We start from the raw sequence: 17,565 nt of genomic DNA, 5'->3' as shown, positions 1-17,565 counted from the left end.
CCTCCTTCCTCCAAGATGAAGAGCGTGTAATGCTTTATTAAGGAGTGGTATCCAGAGAAGTCTTAACAGTGTTGCATGTTTTGTGTCTTATTTATGACTAACATGCCAGTGGTTAAATTTGCAATTCTATAAATGAGGAATTCAGAATAAGCTATTTTTAGCTGGAGTGAAACGGAGGAAGTGATTTTCTGTTGTCAAAACCAGCATCAGTTGATTTCATACACAAGTTTGGAATCGCTTCCACAAAAAGCTTTCATTTCTTTTTTCTTCTGTTGTAGAAAAAGTCATATTTACAGTCATTTGTACACAGTCTTTGCAAAACAGTAAAGCAGTTAACAGAAAACAGCCTCCTGGTCAGCGGTTTAACCACAAGGGCAACAGGAAGAGACAAGGAAACCTTCAACAACACAAGTCTTCAATTTTAGGAATAAAATTACAAATAGTAAAGGAGATGGTTTAGTTAAACCATAATTTATCCAGAAAGAATAACTGTTCTGAATTAGTTTCCACTACTTTTGAGGCAGACAGAAAAGAGGAAGCATCAATGTGGTTGTGGAACAGATTTAACTGAGCTCTACTGCCCTCATCAGGGAGTCTGGTAGACCTGATACTCTTATTTTAGCAAACCAGATTAATAGTATTAAAACTATTTTTTTAAATTTTGATTTTCGAGCATGATCGACAGCTGAACTGCTCTATGAAATCCTTACTCAAGGTAACAACATGGCTGAATATGTCTTCTGCTACTCCTAAATCACGTTGATGAAAATCGTATATCCTTTGTTTTATTTGTACATTTGGATTCCACCTTAAAAAAAACATCCAAACACATTTTTAATTTGTGTTTTAGCATCTCGGCATCTACAAGCATACACAACATTTGTAAGACGAGATTTTTTTTCATTCAAGACAGGACAAACCCCCAGGCACAGCAATTTGTTGAGAACATGAATTTTCATGTCTGTAGCCTCATTGAACCAATTCCTACTTCAATGTTAGACCACTAGATGGCGACAGCTATCCGTGTAAATCAAACAAAATTACAATTTCTTTTTTTGTTCAAACCCAGTTGAACTTTTGCATTATAGTCATAACGGTGGTGCTCTGGACCAAAATTTCAAGTACTGCACATTTTTTTTCTTTGGTCCCAGATCAAGCGTGATCTCTCTCTTTTTTGCTTAGTCACATTTACTCGTGCTCTCTTCTGCAGTCTGCTGAATAACATGTTCTCATGCAGACGTGTGTGCAAAGAAAAGACTTGGACAAAGTCTCTTAATCTCACTGCAGCTTTGAATGCTGACTGAGCCCAGCTTTATACAGCTGCTCTGCACACAGCCTGGAGGAATGATAATGGAAAGAGCTGCCTCAAATATATCCTCATGGGATAGAGTAGGAATTTCTGCTTTCAAGACGGATCTTCAAATCGCTGAATCTTTTTCAGTGTAGACAATTTTCATTGTTCTTCTGTTAGGAATTTTTTTAGGTACTTATTACATAAACTAATAAATCATGATTTGGAAGAAAATTTTTCATTTTACGAACCACTTCTTCCACAATCACGGGTCAGAGGGGTTTCTGGAGCTTATCCCAGTGGACTTATTTATAATAATTTAACTCCAACATGGTAAAATAATTTAGAGGCCACGAAGTCCGTCTTTATGAAATCCTCTTTTTGACTAAACTGATGGATATTTTCTGGGTGGCACTGCTGCATTTTAAGAACCCAACTATGCATTTACTTCATTTTATATACTTTAATACACTGATTTTAAATACTTGGTACCAATCAGAGCAATAGAAACCTCGACTTGTCTTTCATTTATGGAGTAATGTGTTTTTCATACACTAGATGGCGTCATTGTAAAGGCTGCTGGATTTTCAAGTGCCTTTATGCTGATTCACCAAATTATGAATGTTTAACCCATTAAACTTAGATTTTTTAAAATGCGTGACATACATGAAAATATTCCCAAACCAAGTGTTTTTGATTGATTTGTTATTGCTACGATTGCTATTGATATTTTTGCAACTGAGCATTTATCATTATAGGTTGAAACAAACACATAATAAGTGGTGAGCAATGAACAATCCTTTGAAAATATATAGCTGTCATGCAACTGTGTTTGATACAAACACCATGCATTACTAATAGTAATCCAGTGCTATCATCTGCCCGTTGAGAGACTATTCCATTCCAGATATGCTCCCACAGACTCTGTCCTCTGTCGGCTGTATTTAGATATTCCAGAGCCTGATAAGAAAACCAAAATGCATCAGTCACATTGATTAATTGCCATCTGCGCAGGTTGACAGCAGCGATGAAAGTAATGTCGAGTCACACATGTTAAGCTGCTGTGCAAGTCAATAACAAAGATGCTTAAAGGAGGAGAAAGCCTCCAATAGAAGGATGGCCCCAATGTCAGCTGGAATAGATTCCAAATCCATTCATCAACTAGTACTGCCTAAAATATGGTGTGAAACGATGGACCCCGCTGGTGAAAGAAATGAGAACTACATCTAGACTGTCGCTTCAAATCTTAAAAGGTGTTTGATGAAGAATTTAATGGTAGCTTGATCCTTTAAAATACTTTTATTTGGGTTTTCATCACCTAACAATCTATTGCTACGCCAGTTTAATAGAAATGCATTTAAGATGTTTAAAGTCCATTGTCAGATGCTTTGGGAAATACTTTTGTTGATTGTAAGCGACACTGATAATCAGGTTTGTTGAGTATGTGAAGTATGATTGCATTGCTTATTTTTGGGGTGTATTCTATCAATGCTCAAAAAAACAATCAAAACCTGCTTTCTTGAACAGATTGTGAAAAACCGTCCCCACTTCCCCACAGCCTAGTGTCTCTTTTTCAATGGAAATGATGAAAGCTGGTGATTAACATGGGAGCCATATTGCATACTTAATGATTCCTGTGTTTGTGTCGTCTCCAGTTGAAGAACAGATGGCCTCATGGGTGGAACGCAGACATGCTCACTGTGCCTGTGACAACTTTTGAAAAGTAAGTGTGTCCGTGAGCCACTTGATGTTTATGCATTTGTGCATATGTGGATGTGTTTTAGCAGAGTGTGTGTTGTACTTCTTTCCTGCAGGCCATTGCTCTAGATAAAAACATGCTCATGGAGTTGCATAAGAATTAGCCAATTCAGTGTTTCTGCATGTTTTGAAGGGTACTTTTTCCATGTCTGCTTTTTCTTATTTTTCATTTCTTATTCTTTTGCCACTTCTACAACACTTCTGTGGAGTTTTGCTTCGAAGAGATGCTTCAAATGCATCAAATACAGGAACGTTGTTTACATATTGGGATGTGGAATCTAATGCGACCTTGTTTCACTGCTAGAAAATGCCGAAAAGTCACAACTTTTGTATCAAAGATGTCAATTCTCGTCACTTCAAGGTTCTTTCTTTGACTTTCCCCTCCTAAAATTACATTTCTTTCTCTTTTCTTATTCATCCTGGCCTTTTCAATCCCAGCAGTCCTTGCCAACCTTCTAAGCTTCTCCCCTGTAAATCCTCCAGTTTGATTGTGTTGGAAATAAGATGTTATGAGACTACAAATCAGCATAAAACTGCTCTTATTTTGTGGGGATGTCAAAGAAAATGTGATCCAACAGGGGAGAAAAAGAAAATAAAGAGACTTGCCTTAGGCGTAGAGTTGCCTGGCAACAACTTCCTACCTTTGTGTGAGTTGGCTTTCAGCAGATTGTGATGAGGACATTGAGAAATGCTGGCAGAGAGGTTGGTTTGCACTCGCTGGTGAAAGGAAGAAGACCAAAGTATGAGTGGAAATGTGAGTGATGGAGAAGAATTTAACATACAGAACAATAGAGTTAGTGTCTACATATTTTTTATCAGTTATTTTTTAAAATTTGACATCATTTTAATATTTTTAAAGTTTCGCAGATGGATTTAACTTCCATTACTGGATAGTACACTTGAATTTATTGCGTGTCTTATTGATGCCATCCTCCCCATGGTCAACTCCCGCCAGGGCTGAAGGTCAAACAGGCTGAAGGAAGCTTAAACGTGCCTCGACCTCAATTTTAACATCCAAAGAAGATTGGATTGGATAATAAAAGACTTAATAGTTTCTACTAACCGATCAGTTACAGCCCCGACAGACATCTTCACAAATGCAACACTCGTGCAATTTATCACGTCGATAGCCCTCTTTTAATGGCTGATGGCGCCTCTCAGCAGAGTGAGAGGTTAAGACTGCGCTGGTAGGTTCAGGGTTGGATGTGGCTCTGGTTCTGTTGGGGATGTTGATGCTCATCCAGACTCGCACAAATCCAAGAAGTTGCTTTCTGGTCATAAACTGGCCCGAGGCTTTCAAGCCGCCCCCGCTGATTTACAGCGACCATACATTTAAAGTCAGCCTCTCCGATTGTACCATTAGGCTGATTGTGTTTAGATCATACGTAGATTACAAGTCTGTGCAGCATGATGTAGCTCCGGGTAGGAGAGCACTCATAAATCATTCTAAGGTAAAAATAGTTTCCCAGAGAAAGTAAGGAAAACTTTCCAGATAAGGGTTGTGTTGATTTTTAAGTTTCTGTCTTGGAAGCTTTTTAGTGGGGATAAACTCAGTCAGTGCGCTCAGTCACATCTGTGTTCTATAAAAGTATAAGGATAAAACTCTTTTGATGTGTATGAAGATAAAATGATATGGTCCTACCAACAAATCTTGATGAGGCTACCTTTCAATTTGGCTTTTCTTTAGTCCTTTGCAGCATAAAACAAGTGAATATGGAACCAATGCCATTTTTGATTAGCATAATTTTCTAGCTAGTCATGGATTGATTATTCTGCTGTTGTTGTTTTTTTTTCTATTTGAGGTGTACCCACCCCAGGCAGTCATGTGACATCAACGCCAAAAATGAACGACATCTTTTTGCCCATTTGTTTTGCACCGAGGAGTTGAAAAGTTTACGGCTGGCCCAGAGAATTTGGCGCCTCCTAAAAGATTACATAAATTGACTTTGCAGAATGTCAGTTTCCAAGGCAACCGCATTATTGTCTTTGCTCTCGTTCTCATGTGTCAGTTCTCTCGGCACACTTGGCAGTTTTTGTCAATCGAGGCCTCTGTGTGTTTGCAAGCTTCAGCGATGGTTGGTTAAGTGCCAAATGGAAGCATTTTTAACAAAGGCAGACATGGAACCATGGAAATGTGTTCTCTGTGAAAATGAAAGATCGATACGCAGAAGAGCAGAGAAAACAGGCAAAAACATTCCTGCATTCTGAGGGTATCGGATATTTCTCTCTGTGTGTTTTTCCATTAGACTTATGTTAATACTCCATTGGCAGGAATATTCATAGTCTGTCCTGTAAATGTTAACTGTGAAGTGTTGGAACTTCAAATGCAGCTTAAGCTTAAATCATTGCTTTACTTTTTCTCTGATTAAATGTCATTTAATATTTTTGCACAAATTTTATTTTGAAGGCATTTAAGTGGAAGCCCTCAGCACGAAAACTATAACATTTAAACCAGTATCAATGACTGTCAGGACCATATTTTCCACTAAGCCCCTTGAATGATGATATAAATGATATTCTATTATAATTATGGAGTGGTGCTATGTAGGAACAGGACCTTCGAGATGCTTTGAACGTGGTTGCATCGTGTTTTAATAACCCAAAGAATCACAGTTGTGGTTAATTTTATAGCTCTTTACACAGTTTACTTACATTCTATTCAAGTTTGCTGTGAAGTTCATTTTCTCTGCTCTCCCACTCATTTATTTACACCAACTGTGTCGCCTTGCTGCTTCCATAAAATGCAGCCTCTTTCCATGTTCGGACAAATTTGAAACACGCTAATGTTTGAAGACAGAGAAATTATTTTAATTACTTCTTGTACTTTTTTTAGCAAAGCATCAACCTCTGGGTTCACCTCTGTAAAAAGTCAGATACGACCCAGGATGCCTCTGGGTCGTCGCTCTGACCACTCGGCGATTAAATAATGCAAACGTACTCTCCTGGGAAATTCGATTCTCTCCTTCTAATTTGTCAGGCGCAGCTTTAAAAACATAAGCACATAAGTACGCTTCGCCTCGGCTGCCTGGGCTTCAAATTTATGATTTTATAGATTCCTCTTAGTGATTGTAGTTATTACGGTGAAATATAAGCGCAGTAAATCTCTTGGTGAACCAGGAAAAGGCGCTGTGAGGTTCGATCCCACAGATGATGATTCATACATTTGCCACCCACCTCCTTTGTGGACGATTGTGGCGGTATGTACTCAGACCTGCCCACAGAGACGGACGGGCCTCTGAACTGGTCCAGTGCGTGTCCTCTCTTTGCTTTCTGATTGTTTTAGTCACTTATTGCCAAAGAAAATGGGTTCGCTGTGTGCAAAAAAGTGGAACAAGTGAATTTAGGAACAAATATTGAATGATTTCTTTTTCTTTTTTTTACTTGAACAGGACCCTGGGGCAGACTTTTTAATTGCACACCTGTCTTGTTGGAATTTGGATTAGCATTAAATTAAATTAGGACACCTTTGGGCCTTTTTTTTATTAGTCGTGCACTCCTGAGTGCCCTTTTATTTACTTCCTCTAACCGCAGCTAAACTTATGCTAATATTCTCCATTAATTACATCTAAATTCACTGCAGTCAAATGTTAATTTTTCTTTCTCAGATGCGTAAACCGAGGGCTGTTACTGCATGTTTGATAAAACGTCTTGTACTGCATAACGTGGCGTTCCAGGACTCCGTTCTGATGTCCAGCCAGTGCACTTTTCACCCCTCCTGCAGCCTAGTCTGTGGTTCATTTCTAATCACCCATAGCTAATTATGGAGCTTATGATGCGTCCATTGAGTTCCCTCCAGTGTGTGTATCCACGCGGTGTTTATTGTGGCTGCTGGTGCTCCTATCTTATTTTTCCAGCTTCGGGGTCCCTCAGGCTCTGAGGGCTACAATATGTTGTAATGAAAGCAAGAGCTGCTATCATGTGGGTTTGGTTTGTGTGCTGTGTGGACTTTAGCTCGAGGGTATCGTTTCTCTGTGAACTCACTGCCCTTTTTTTTTTTTTTTAGGAATCTTCAGTCTTATTTTATTTGCTTACAGATACGCACAGTTACTAGAATTTACAACAATCAACACAGGAAATTATTTATTTATAACACAGTAGTTGTAAATGTTTGACATCAGTATGCATGCAGGGATATTCATCCCTATTAGGGCCAGCTCAGAGAAAGAAGTGGTGGTGGGGGGGTTGGTGAAGGACATGTAGGAAGGAGACAGGGCTAGGTGGGAATGTGATGCTACTCACAGCGTCATGCTAATGAGGAGGATTATGTCCCGCCCCCAGGCAGTGGAGGTGGGCTGAGTAGCTGTGGGCACAAGTTTTCACTTTTGACTGGTGTGTGTGTGTGTGTGTGTGTGTGTGTGTGTGTGTGTGTTGCCTTGACATCTTCACTCTGTTCCCTATTTATTAGGTGTTCATGAAGGCAGGCACTGAGTCACAGAAAGAAGCATCCGTGTGTTTTTAAAGGTCAGAGGGGAAAGCACGTTCACGGACTATAGACACACACACACACACACACACACACACACACACACACACACACACACACACACACACACAGTATCAACATCACGTGCCCCTTTATTTCCTCTCCTCCTTATTCAGCCAGCCTTTCTCTCCCCCACCCCTTCTATTCAACCCCTCCTCTCAGGCGTCAGCCAGTGATATGCTCCACTCGTCTTCACCCCCCCCCCCTTTCTCTCTCTCTCTCTCTCCCCCTCCCTCTCTCCACTCTCATCCTCAGCAGTCTGTCCACCGGAGGTAGACGCTGGTGCAGCATCGATCGTTACGCGCACACATGTGCGTTCCGTGGGCGCTGGACTCTTGAATGCTCCACGCTGCGTTCGGGTGCGTGTGTGTGTCCGTGTGTGTGTGTGTGTCCATGTGTGTGTAAGTCGGATCTGCATGACGACGCGCGCACGTGAGCGTTTTGCCCTCTTTTGCATGGAGGAGCGTGTGTGTGGAGCGAGAGACGGCATGAAGGTGTGTGGTGGGCAGGTGTTGATGTGATCGCTGGAGTTTTCCGTGTAGTATTGTTGTGTTGTCTGCCCCCCCACCCCACCCTTCACCCCAACACGTCACTCCCTTTTGGTTGTTCTGTGAGGACACACACCGTCCCACGGGGATGTCCACCTCACCCGCAACAACAGACGGGAGCCAAAGGAACTCTTGTAAGTGACTTTTTTTTCTTGACAGCGATTGTGTGTGTGTGTGTGTGTGTGTGTGTGTTTGTGTGTGTGTGTGTGTGTGTGTGTGTGTGTGTGTGTGTGTGTGTGTGTCATGTTGGAACAAATATACAGCAATCTATTGTTATTCTTGTGATGTTAAACAATGCTACTTAATGATTCCCTTTGTCATATTGGTGTGTGTGTGTGTGTGTGTGTGTGTGTGTGTGTGTGTGTGTGTTGATACAACATTAAGATGATGAGTGGGAGTGAAGATACCAAGTATCTGATTGTGTAACACTGTCCAGATAAAAGCGATGACACACACACACACACACACACACACTAGTGGGCTCGGTGTGGATAACCCACGCTGGCATCTTCAAACTGTGTGTGTTTGTTGTGTGATGGAAGTGTGTGTGTGTGTGTGTGTGTGTGTGTGTGTGTGTGTGTGTGTGTGTGTGTGTGAGAGCAGGAGTTCACGTATCCTCTGGAGCACCTCCAGCTGTTGAGCTCTCGTAAACGTGCCGTAATCAAATAACAGCTGTATGCGAGAGGATGAGATCATGTGACCTGTGATGTCACTCACCTTCGTTGGCAGAGTTGATTCACCACAAGGATGTGGGAGGGATTCTGATTGGTGCGTGTTTGTTTTTGTTGATGTTTGAAGCTCTGCAGTTTCAATTGGACTTCATTCTGACACACACACACACACACATGCAGCCAAATGACGTGACTCATTTTGATTCTGAGAGCGGTGAACGGACACACACACACACACACACTCACACACACACACACACACACTGATGAGGCACAGATCACATCTGGGGAAATGGGTTTCCCTTTATTGCTTCCATTATTATTGCCCCATCCCCCTTGTTCTGCTTGCCTTCTATTCATCTCCCCCCCCTGCGTTCCGTTCTGGGTGTTATTTACCGCCCGTCCTCACACACAACTTGCCTAGAAACCTTTTTTTTTTTTTTTTTTGTGCGTCCGATGATACGTTTAGCAATTACACGCCGACACGTCCACCCACAGCAGTTGTCTCTAGTGCGTTATGTGGGCTTTTTGTAAAAAAAAAAAAAGTAATTACATCATATTTTGTCCCGATATCTGACTGAGTAATGTAATCGCTTATTGTTGTGTAACTCCCACTAGTTTGGCTGCTTTGCTTTTTGCAGTTAACCAGTTTGTTGCTTGTCAAAAAGCATCCATCACGTTAGCGGCTCGGAGCCCGGCCTTCACGTGGAGACGCGGAGTGGCTGCAGGCTCCGACGGCTGATTTACCAACCGCACTGTTACATAACCATCATCTGAGGAGACAAGTCCACAGTCAACAGCTTTTAAGAAGAGAAAAATGGAGATTAGAGTAGTTGAAGATTGAACCGGAGAGTGATGTAATTATCCAGAGGAGCGCTTTTCAAATCGTGTTCCCTGTTTCATCAGTCATGAAGAGTCCTTTGGTGTTAATGGAAAAGAAGCACCGCTCAAACAATGTGAGGTTACTTGGAATAATTAATGACATAACCACCTCGGAACATCAAATAAAAGAATTCCTGTGCTTATTTTGCTCATTTTAAAACCATTGTTACGTAATCCGACTATTTGACACGAGGCCTATTTATAAACCCGAGTTTAGAGCTATTTATTTCTAAGGCGCTAGTATTTTTAGATGAGACCATCGTTTTTTTTAATCCCTTCTCTACCGACCTGACTCTGTGGTGTTATCATAGGGCAGGTGGGGGTTGGAGGGTGGAGGTGGGGGTGCAGGCTAGTCTGTCCACTGTAAAGAAGTAACAGCAGGCACCTGCTGCCAAGATGGATGCGCTGTGTCATCACTTCTCCTGCCAAATGATGGCTCTCCTCTCCCTCCTCTTCCTCCTCCTCTCGGTTTATCTGGGTTCACATGAAACTTTAATTGCATGTAAATCAAAGCGCTGCAGATGTGATTAGTCTTTTGTGCTGCTTTAATGAGTGTGGTCTGGACTGTCGGCGTACGGTACAGTAGCTCGCTGTGGTCTCTGATGTCTGCAGCCAAGGGGTAACGCCACATTAATGCTGCAAAAAAAAAAAAAAGAGAAGGAGAAAAAAGCCATTTTCTTGCAGAAAAATCTTTCAAGGCTAAAATGAACCTCTTGAAGGTTTATTGATTTGGTTAAAAATGAGTATAAATATTCAGCTCTATTAAGAAGACAGCGCTGAGGGCCAGTTCCAACTGTATTAATAATGACATATCTGTGGGCAAACTAATGTTATTCCAGGAGAACTGTGGCATTTAGAAATGGTTTCTGTTTAGAAACGGGCAAACAGAGGAGTTATTAGAAAAAAAGTGTAGCGGTGGTTTTTGAGACTTGACATTTACCGGCTGGCAGCGCAGAACAGTTTGGAAGTACAGTCGACCAAATATTTGCCTGCGTTTTAAAAGTTTCATATGCTTCCTGCTTCCGAGTAGAGATGTAACGAAGCATTGCAAGACGATCAGAAATCAGTGTGAACGTGTGACGATTAAAATCAGTGGAGATGAAAATGAATCGCGATGCCATCTTTAATCAACAGGGGGCGATACCTGCTGATTGAGGCCTGTGTTTGTAAGGAATTGCTGAATAGCTAGACACACAAAGCCTAATTTTTTAAAGAGATTATCCACATTTTTATTATTCATTATTCATTTCGATGCATGTTTGCAGTTGCGTAAATGATTTGATGCACCGCGCGTCTCACAGCTTCTCTTCCCTCCGCCATGTGTTTCCAGCGGCGTCCACCTGGTTTAACAGGTGCTGCTAGAGAACCTGGAGCATCTTGTCTCTCAGCACTCCTGCTATTTACTTACCGCACTGCTGTCTCCGTTTCCCAGCGATCTGTGCATCTCTAAGCTAAGATCATCCTCCTTCAGTTAGATTAGGAGGAACAATCTCACAGCGGGAAAGCTTTTGGGATTCAGTGCTGTTACAGAGAGCAGCATGGAATAATAAAGATAAAGAACAGACAGAGAAAAAGGCAGGGAAAGACATAGGAAAGCGAGGGCAAAGATGAGTGTGCAGAAGTGACAGACGGCACATAAATGAATAGAATGAAAGATTTAAGAAATGACTGCAGAGAAAGAACGGCAGAGGACGGTCGAATGGAGAGCGTGAAGGAGGGCGAATGAGTTTGTGCAGATCCAGAGAATAATAGTGAGAGATTATTGGTGAGCAAGAGGAATTATAAAGACCGAGCCAAGCCAGAAAACACATTATAGATAATGAGCGAGAGTGATAAACAGACGGGAGCACAAGACAGGCCTCAGTTCTGTCTGGGAGGCTGGATGATTGGTGGAGGTTTACTGGAACCTCAGGCGGCAGAAAATTAGAAGACATTTAAACTCATCACATAGAATAGTGTGAGTTATTTCAGCCTTTACGTGTTGGTTGAGATTGTGTGTGTTCAAATCTAAGTTTAACAATGAACCGTGTGAGCTAAAAACCTGTTAGCATCAGCCTCTAGCTTTTAGCACGCTAGCGCTTATGTAGTCATCAAGAACAATCACGGCACCTTCTTTGGGGTTTCAATCTGAGTCTGTTTGCAACATTTAAAAGTCTAAATCTGCCTTTCCAACCAGAGGTACATAAACTTTTCATTTTTAAAAGTGTTAAAATTTGCTGTTCAATGATTAGCCGCCGTTTGGAGTCAAGACGCCGTTGATTTCCGTTGTGATTGAGGAATCTGCCACCCATTGTCTTAGTAGACGCTCGTTGCACCAGGAATAGCAACAGTCACCAAAGATTTCAAATCTAACTCAACCGCCTTCCTTTTAAACTTCACAGCTGTGAATAAGCTCCCACTGCTCATCATGCAGAGAATTATATTCTGAGCTGTGCAGCGTAACAAAAGACTAAATACTTTAGACAGATCCAGAAGGGCTATAATGAATGTAATTAAAGGGACAGTAGTGACTGGTATATAATTTTACTCACACAGTTATGGCACTTGTTTTGTTTTAATGGTGTGCCCCAGTTACTTGAACGAGGAAGTAAGAGTCAGAGGCATGACTGACGACTTCAAAACACCCACTTTAAATCTGGAAATGAAGTCAGAGTGGACGATCAGGATGTCTTCAATCCTTGCTTTGCAGCGCGACATGCAGAGCATATAAAGCAAGCATGAAAATGCACGCACAGTTGAGCAAAGACCAGCACGCATTCTGATACACAACGTCTACACAAAGTCTATTTTTAGTCCGAAAAGAGCCTGGCACAATCTGTGTTTTATTTCCTCAGATCGCGGTCACAGATGGTTCAGAAATTGCCTTTCCCATCCCCATGTGATGTACCTCAGCAGGTGGGTCTTTGCTTGTTGTTCCGGCCTCTCCTCCCACTCCTGCGGGAGACGGAGGAAGAGAGGGTCGAGACGGGAGTGTGGTCAGACAGCCGGAGAGCCGATATAATTAGGCCCACGGTTGAACAGACAGTATTTATAGAGTCAGACTCAGAGGGAGTCCGTGACAAGTTCTTTTTTTTTTTTTTTAACTCTCCTGTTCTGTGGCATAAATGCTTCTGCACCTTTTTTGCACTTCCTGTTTGTCACCTTCCTGCTTATGCAGGTGTTTGCAGGTCTAGATGTTGCTGTGTGCGCGCTAAAGCGAGTTTTCTGAGGTCACCAGTACTTTGTGTCTCCCAGCTCGAGCGCCTATAGACCTTTTTCTTTCCGTCCTCCAGCTTCCTGCCTGCTGCCTTATGTAAGGGCAGATAAGTTAGGCCAGGCAGAGACGTAATAACCCCCCGGGACCTCTCATTTGGACTGGGGTCAAAGAACAAACCTCGCTCCTGCTCTTCCTCTCATCGTGACTCCTTATTTCTCCCTCTTGTCTCTACGCCTCGCTCTCCAGAGGAGAGCATGATGACATGTGAGGATGCATGTTCATGTTCCTGGTCTCTTGTGTGTTATCACAGATTTGTCAGTCATGAGCGAACAAACTATAGGAAGAAGTGAGGCAGGTCGCTTTGGGGGAGGGAAGGCCTTCTACTCCCCTTAAATTCTGATATCCTGCATGCAAATAGTCACTAAACTAGAAGCGATAAAAAAAGTAGCACAGGAAACATGCCATGATGGTAAAGGAGGGGGTGCAGCGTGGAGTAACAAAAGCCTCTGGGGTTTTGTATGTGTGTGTGTGTGTGTGTGTGTGTGTGTGTGTGTGTGTGTTTACATGCTCTCGTTTCTGATGCTGCTTCATCTCCGTATGAATGCTCTTCATCGCGTTCGTTCCCTCAAGGCTGTACACGAGCGGCAAAACGAACAAGAGGGAGCTCCTAGCTCCTCCAAGCCAATTCACGAATCACGCCACCGCAGGGTCGTAACGAACCCCTGCTCTGCTCTTTGATTGGCTCGGTGTGATGCTCCTCCTCCTGAGAGAACATTGAGAACGTTCGTTTCGAAGTTATTCCGGGAGCTGTTCCCGTCTTCCGGATAAACATCGAAATGTCAGCTGGTTGTCTTCCCCGCTCTTTCCACAGAAGTTCATTGACATTTTGCTCAAACACAGACATGCTAACAGCATACACTCATTCTCTTTCTGAAGCACCTCCATGTGGAAAAGAGGTGCCTTTTCCTGCTGGGGGGTGACAGTTTGTTAAAGATTAGTATAATCCCATGAAAGGATCAAATGTTTAGTAGCAACGGTGCTAAAATGATGCTGCGCCTTCCTTCAAGTATTTATCTTGGTGTGTTTCTAAGTCTATCTGGAATATGCTGCATCCACCCCAGCCCCCAGCGGTATCCATCCACCCCCCCCAGCATTAAACTCTTCAGGAACGACTCCAGGAATGTGATAAAGACCTCAGGACGCCTGCCAAACGACCACACTCCCAGGATCTCAATCCAGCTGGTCAATCAAACTGAGCATTACACAAGATGCTTTGGAACGTGTCCCATCTGTGATCCGTTCCAACCCTCACCGGATACGGATCGACGCCACACGGGACCGGTGGTTTAGATATTTGATACAGCTCTATTTAGCTTCCTTTGTCCCGTCTCATAATGAAACATTTTTCTTCCAGCGTTCAGATCCTCTGCGTCATTTTTTTTGGAAAACTAATGTCTGGAAACCCTCTGGAGGTGCATGAGGTTATTAATGAGCACATTATAAACAAAGACATCTAAATTTACGCAGTGGGACTGCTGTAATTTCTCCTTCAGCGGTAACTGATGATGTACTCTATCTCGAGGAGGAGGAGGAGGAAGAGGAAGCTCTTCGTCTGCAAGGGTCGACGAGTTTGAGACGAATATGAGTAAAAATGAGTATCCAAACACCTCGTTGAGATCTTTACCGACTGATCTATCATTTATCACAAGGAGGAGGCCTGAAAACACATCGGACATGAGTCCTGATGAATGATTGATCAAGGGAACGTGTGTGAGTCCATTACACGCCGTGTGGTTACTGCATTCTGTATGAGAACACGTGTTACATGTAGCTCAGACGATGTGATATCCCTTACCAGGAGACTCCCGTCTGCAGGGGGAGGGTAAAGAAATAAAGCAGGGAGGGAACAGGTCATGATGTCAGGCTGTGTTTCTGGTGCTTTAATGTAGATTTATGCAGAATGCATGGAGTCCTGCGTGTTTTTTCGAGTGCAAATCTATCCACATACATGCAGCGCGCTTACAAGTAGTCAACATGTCTTTCAAGACTCAAACCCAGGGCAGTTCTTTCTAGTGTTCTTCTACTAAAAGCATTTGTTTTTTTTATTTGGTGATCCGTATTAAGGCTTCCTAGAGTCTAATACACACACACACACCCTCAGGTTTGCTCATTTAAAACGAATACACAGTCCTGCTTTGCTGCCCATCATTAAATAAAACTTCAGCCTTATCGGTGTGAGTGAAGCTCCCATCAAAGCGAGAAATTAACCTGAGAAAACACCTCTTATTCTTCTCCTCCTCCTTTTACCTCCGGGCTCAACCCCTATTAACAGTTCACAGGTTTTGCTGGTGTTAATTGCCTCTTGGGGAGGGTAATTTTTTAGTCTTTCCCCTGCAGTACAGCGCAGCATAGCTGCATTATGCTCTCTGTGCATGTGGATAAACCCTTTGCCAGGGCAATAAATTGCTTCCCGCTCCGCCTGCTGTTCGATACCTTGTTGTCAGATACATGGAGTACATTCGCTCAACCCTGATTTATTTGTAGTCCTAGGAGTGTTTTCCACCCATATTTATCTCCCAACACAGAGTACGGTAAATTCAATTTTCCATTATTTGTTTAGACACAGTTAATCCCGTTTTGAAAGGATGGCTTTAGCTGAATTTGAATGAAGCAGGGACTGGAAGTGCAAAATTTTGATTAGCCCAGGAATTCAATTTACATGCATTAGCTAACGTCATTTATCACCTATGCACGAAACCTTTGTTACAGCGGCTACTCCGTATAAAACATTTAGTAGCCTTGCAAGAATCAAGAAGCCATCAGCAAACAGAGTTCACATTGTTCACAAACCACAATGTTGTCTTAACTGTTTATTATTCAAACCGGATTTTATCAGACCACTATATCGATTCTTGCAGATTCACATCTTGCTGGCAAAAAAAATCACGTTTTCATATCCCCAGTGTGGAGTTTTCCATCTGCATCAGGCCGTTACAGCAGAACTCTCATCCCAAAGCTGAATATTACTTTTCCTGCCAAGGCAAGATTGTTTTTGGTTAAAAAAAATGTAACATTCATCATTTGAAATGTAATAATATAAATTATAGTTGCCATGATGAGGAGGTGAAGTCAGAGCAAACTGATGCTGACACAGAGGGGAGTATACGTAGATATATTCAATATAATTTGCTCCTTTAAATAAAAGACGAGTGTAGAAGTGTGGTAACATCTCCTCTGATTGCCCTCAGTGAAGTCACTAGTTTTCACCCCCCTTCACGTCTGATTGGCAGGTCCCTAACAGTCCCCTCCCAGCCTTCTCCTGTGAATAGCTTGGGTGCCATCACCTCTGATTCGCTGCGATGCCTTGTCAGGGTCCATCCGCTCTATGTGTGTGTGTGTGTGTGTTGCTGTGTGTTTCCTGTACTCATTTCATCCCTTCAGGGCGATTTCTGTCCCTCCACCCATTTGTTGGTTTTGTGTGACTAATTGACAGCAAACCAGGTAAATAGCGGTGGCAGCTTGTTGTTTCGAGGCGTTAATTGAACGTGCTCATATGTGAAATTGGTCAAAGTGAATTAATGGGATCACTTGAAGCTGCTTAATGGGCTATTACATTTTGTGTTGGTAGGGATCTCTGAAGCTGTTGTCTTTCAACATATAATAACTCCTCATTTGTAATGAAAAATATTCTCTCCTCCGGTGGTGTTCAGACTGTGAATGACTTGGTGTGAAGAAGCCCTCGCCTTGAGTTTTGCTTTAATGAGCAGTTGCCTGGTTACATGTGTAGTTAGCAAAACTGGTTTAATGCGTGTTTTCACTCCCACTCAAATTAGACGGCGGTTACCGAGATAGTAAGAGAAGTCTCGGCGTTTGCAGCCGTGAACCATGTTCACGAGTGCTTTATCTTCAAAACGCAGCGGAACAGGATTCCAGATAGATCTATGACTCAGTTATCATCCGTCACACAAAGCAGAGGTCACAATTAAAACTAAAACCATAATATTCTCCAGATTTTATCATGTTGACTTCCTCTGGATGAGGCGTCTCTTTAGATATCCGTCACCGACTGCTTGGCTGCAAACTGGCCAGAAGTAGTTTCTGAACGCCGGCTAGCTGAGACGTCTGCAGACCTGGTTGTTAATTCCTCAACTTCGTTTCCACAGGAGCAGTTTTCATCTTGTTGGAGCTTCTTACCTGTGGCTTTATAGGTTGGTAACGCCTACACCCGTCTCTCTTATCGGCCCCTTCTGAAACATTTAATTTAATCTTTCAGGTCTGAATTACGATCTTGTTTCAGTCGTGCGTAGCGATAGAGGTGAGATGTCCACGCAGTAGGTTTTTTTAAATTTTTGCCTGGCCAATTATTTTTTAATGACATTGGCAGAATGTTGAAAAGGCCCCATCCAATTTCAATCAACTCTTTTTTTCATCCAGTCAACAAATTTTAGCAATAACAGACAAACACATCATTTCCTCAAACTCTGATTAGCGGAAGAACAAACAGGAAAAGATTTAAAATTATATCTTTGTTCCCTGAGGCAAGTTGAACAATTAGACATAGTGAAACTGTTGGTTCGAAATGTGAAAGTTTTACGGGCGTTCAGCCTGAAAAATCTGGACAGAAGTTCCACAAAGTTTCTGCTGATCTTGGACACATAAAAATGTAGAAACAGACTGGAAAGAAGAGAGGAAGGCCTACGCCACGAGACCAATATGATGGAGCTGTGAACGTGCTC

At 42.4% G+C, this 17,565-nt stretch overlaps 1 protein-coding gene across 4 annotated transcripts in view; it reads left to right on the top strand.

The window, feature by feature from the left end:
- The window catches only part of dtnbp1b (dystrobrevin binding protein 1b), a 57,702-nt gene that overhangs the window by 30,879 nt on the left and 9,258 nt on the right, over window positions 1-17,565 (top strand). For 2 of the 4 annotated variants that reach the window (XM_068333567.1, XM_068333568.1), the window contains one exon: window positions 2,947-3,014. In XM_068333567.1, coding sequence (XP_068189668.1) covers window position 3,014 — 1 coding nt within the window. In that variant the 5' untranslated portion in view covers window positions 2,947-3,013. Of the gene's footprint in view, window positions 1-2,946; window positions 3,015-7,790; window positions 8,215-17,565 lie in introns of those variants that run through there. The other 2 variants (XM_068333566.1, XM_068333565.1) reach the window with 1 other exon arrangement.

Source organism: Antennarius striatus, chromosome 14, assembly GCF_040054535.1.
Source record: "Antennarius striatus isolate MH-2024 chromosome 14, ASM4005453v1, whole genome shotgun sequence".
Classification (NCBI taxonomy): domain Eukaryota; kingdom Metazoa; phylum Chordata; class Actinopteri; order Lophiiformes; family Antennariidae; genus Antennarius; species Antennarius striatus.
This window is presented reverse-complemented; position numbering and strand designations above follow the sequence as displayed.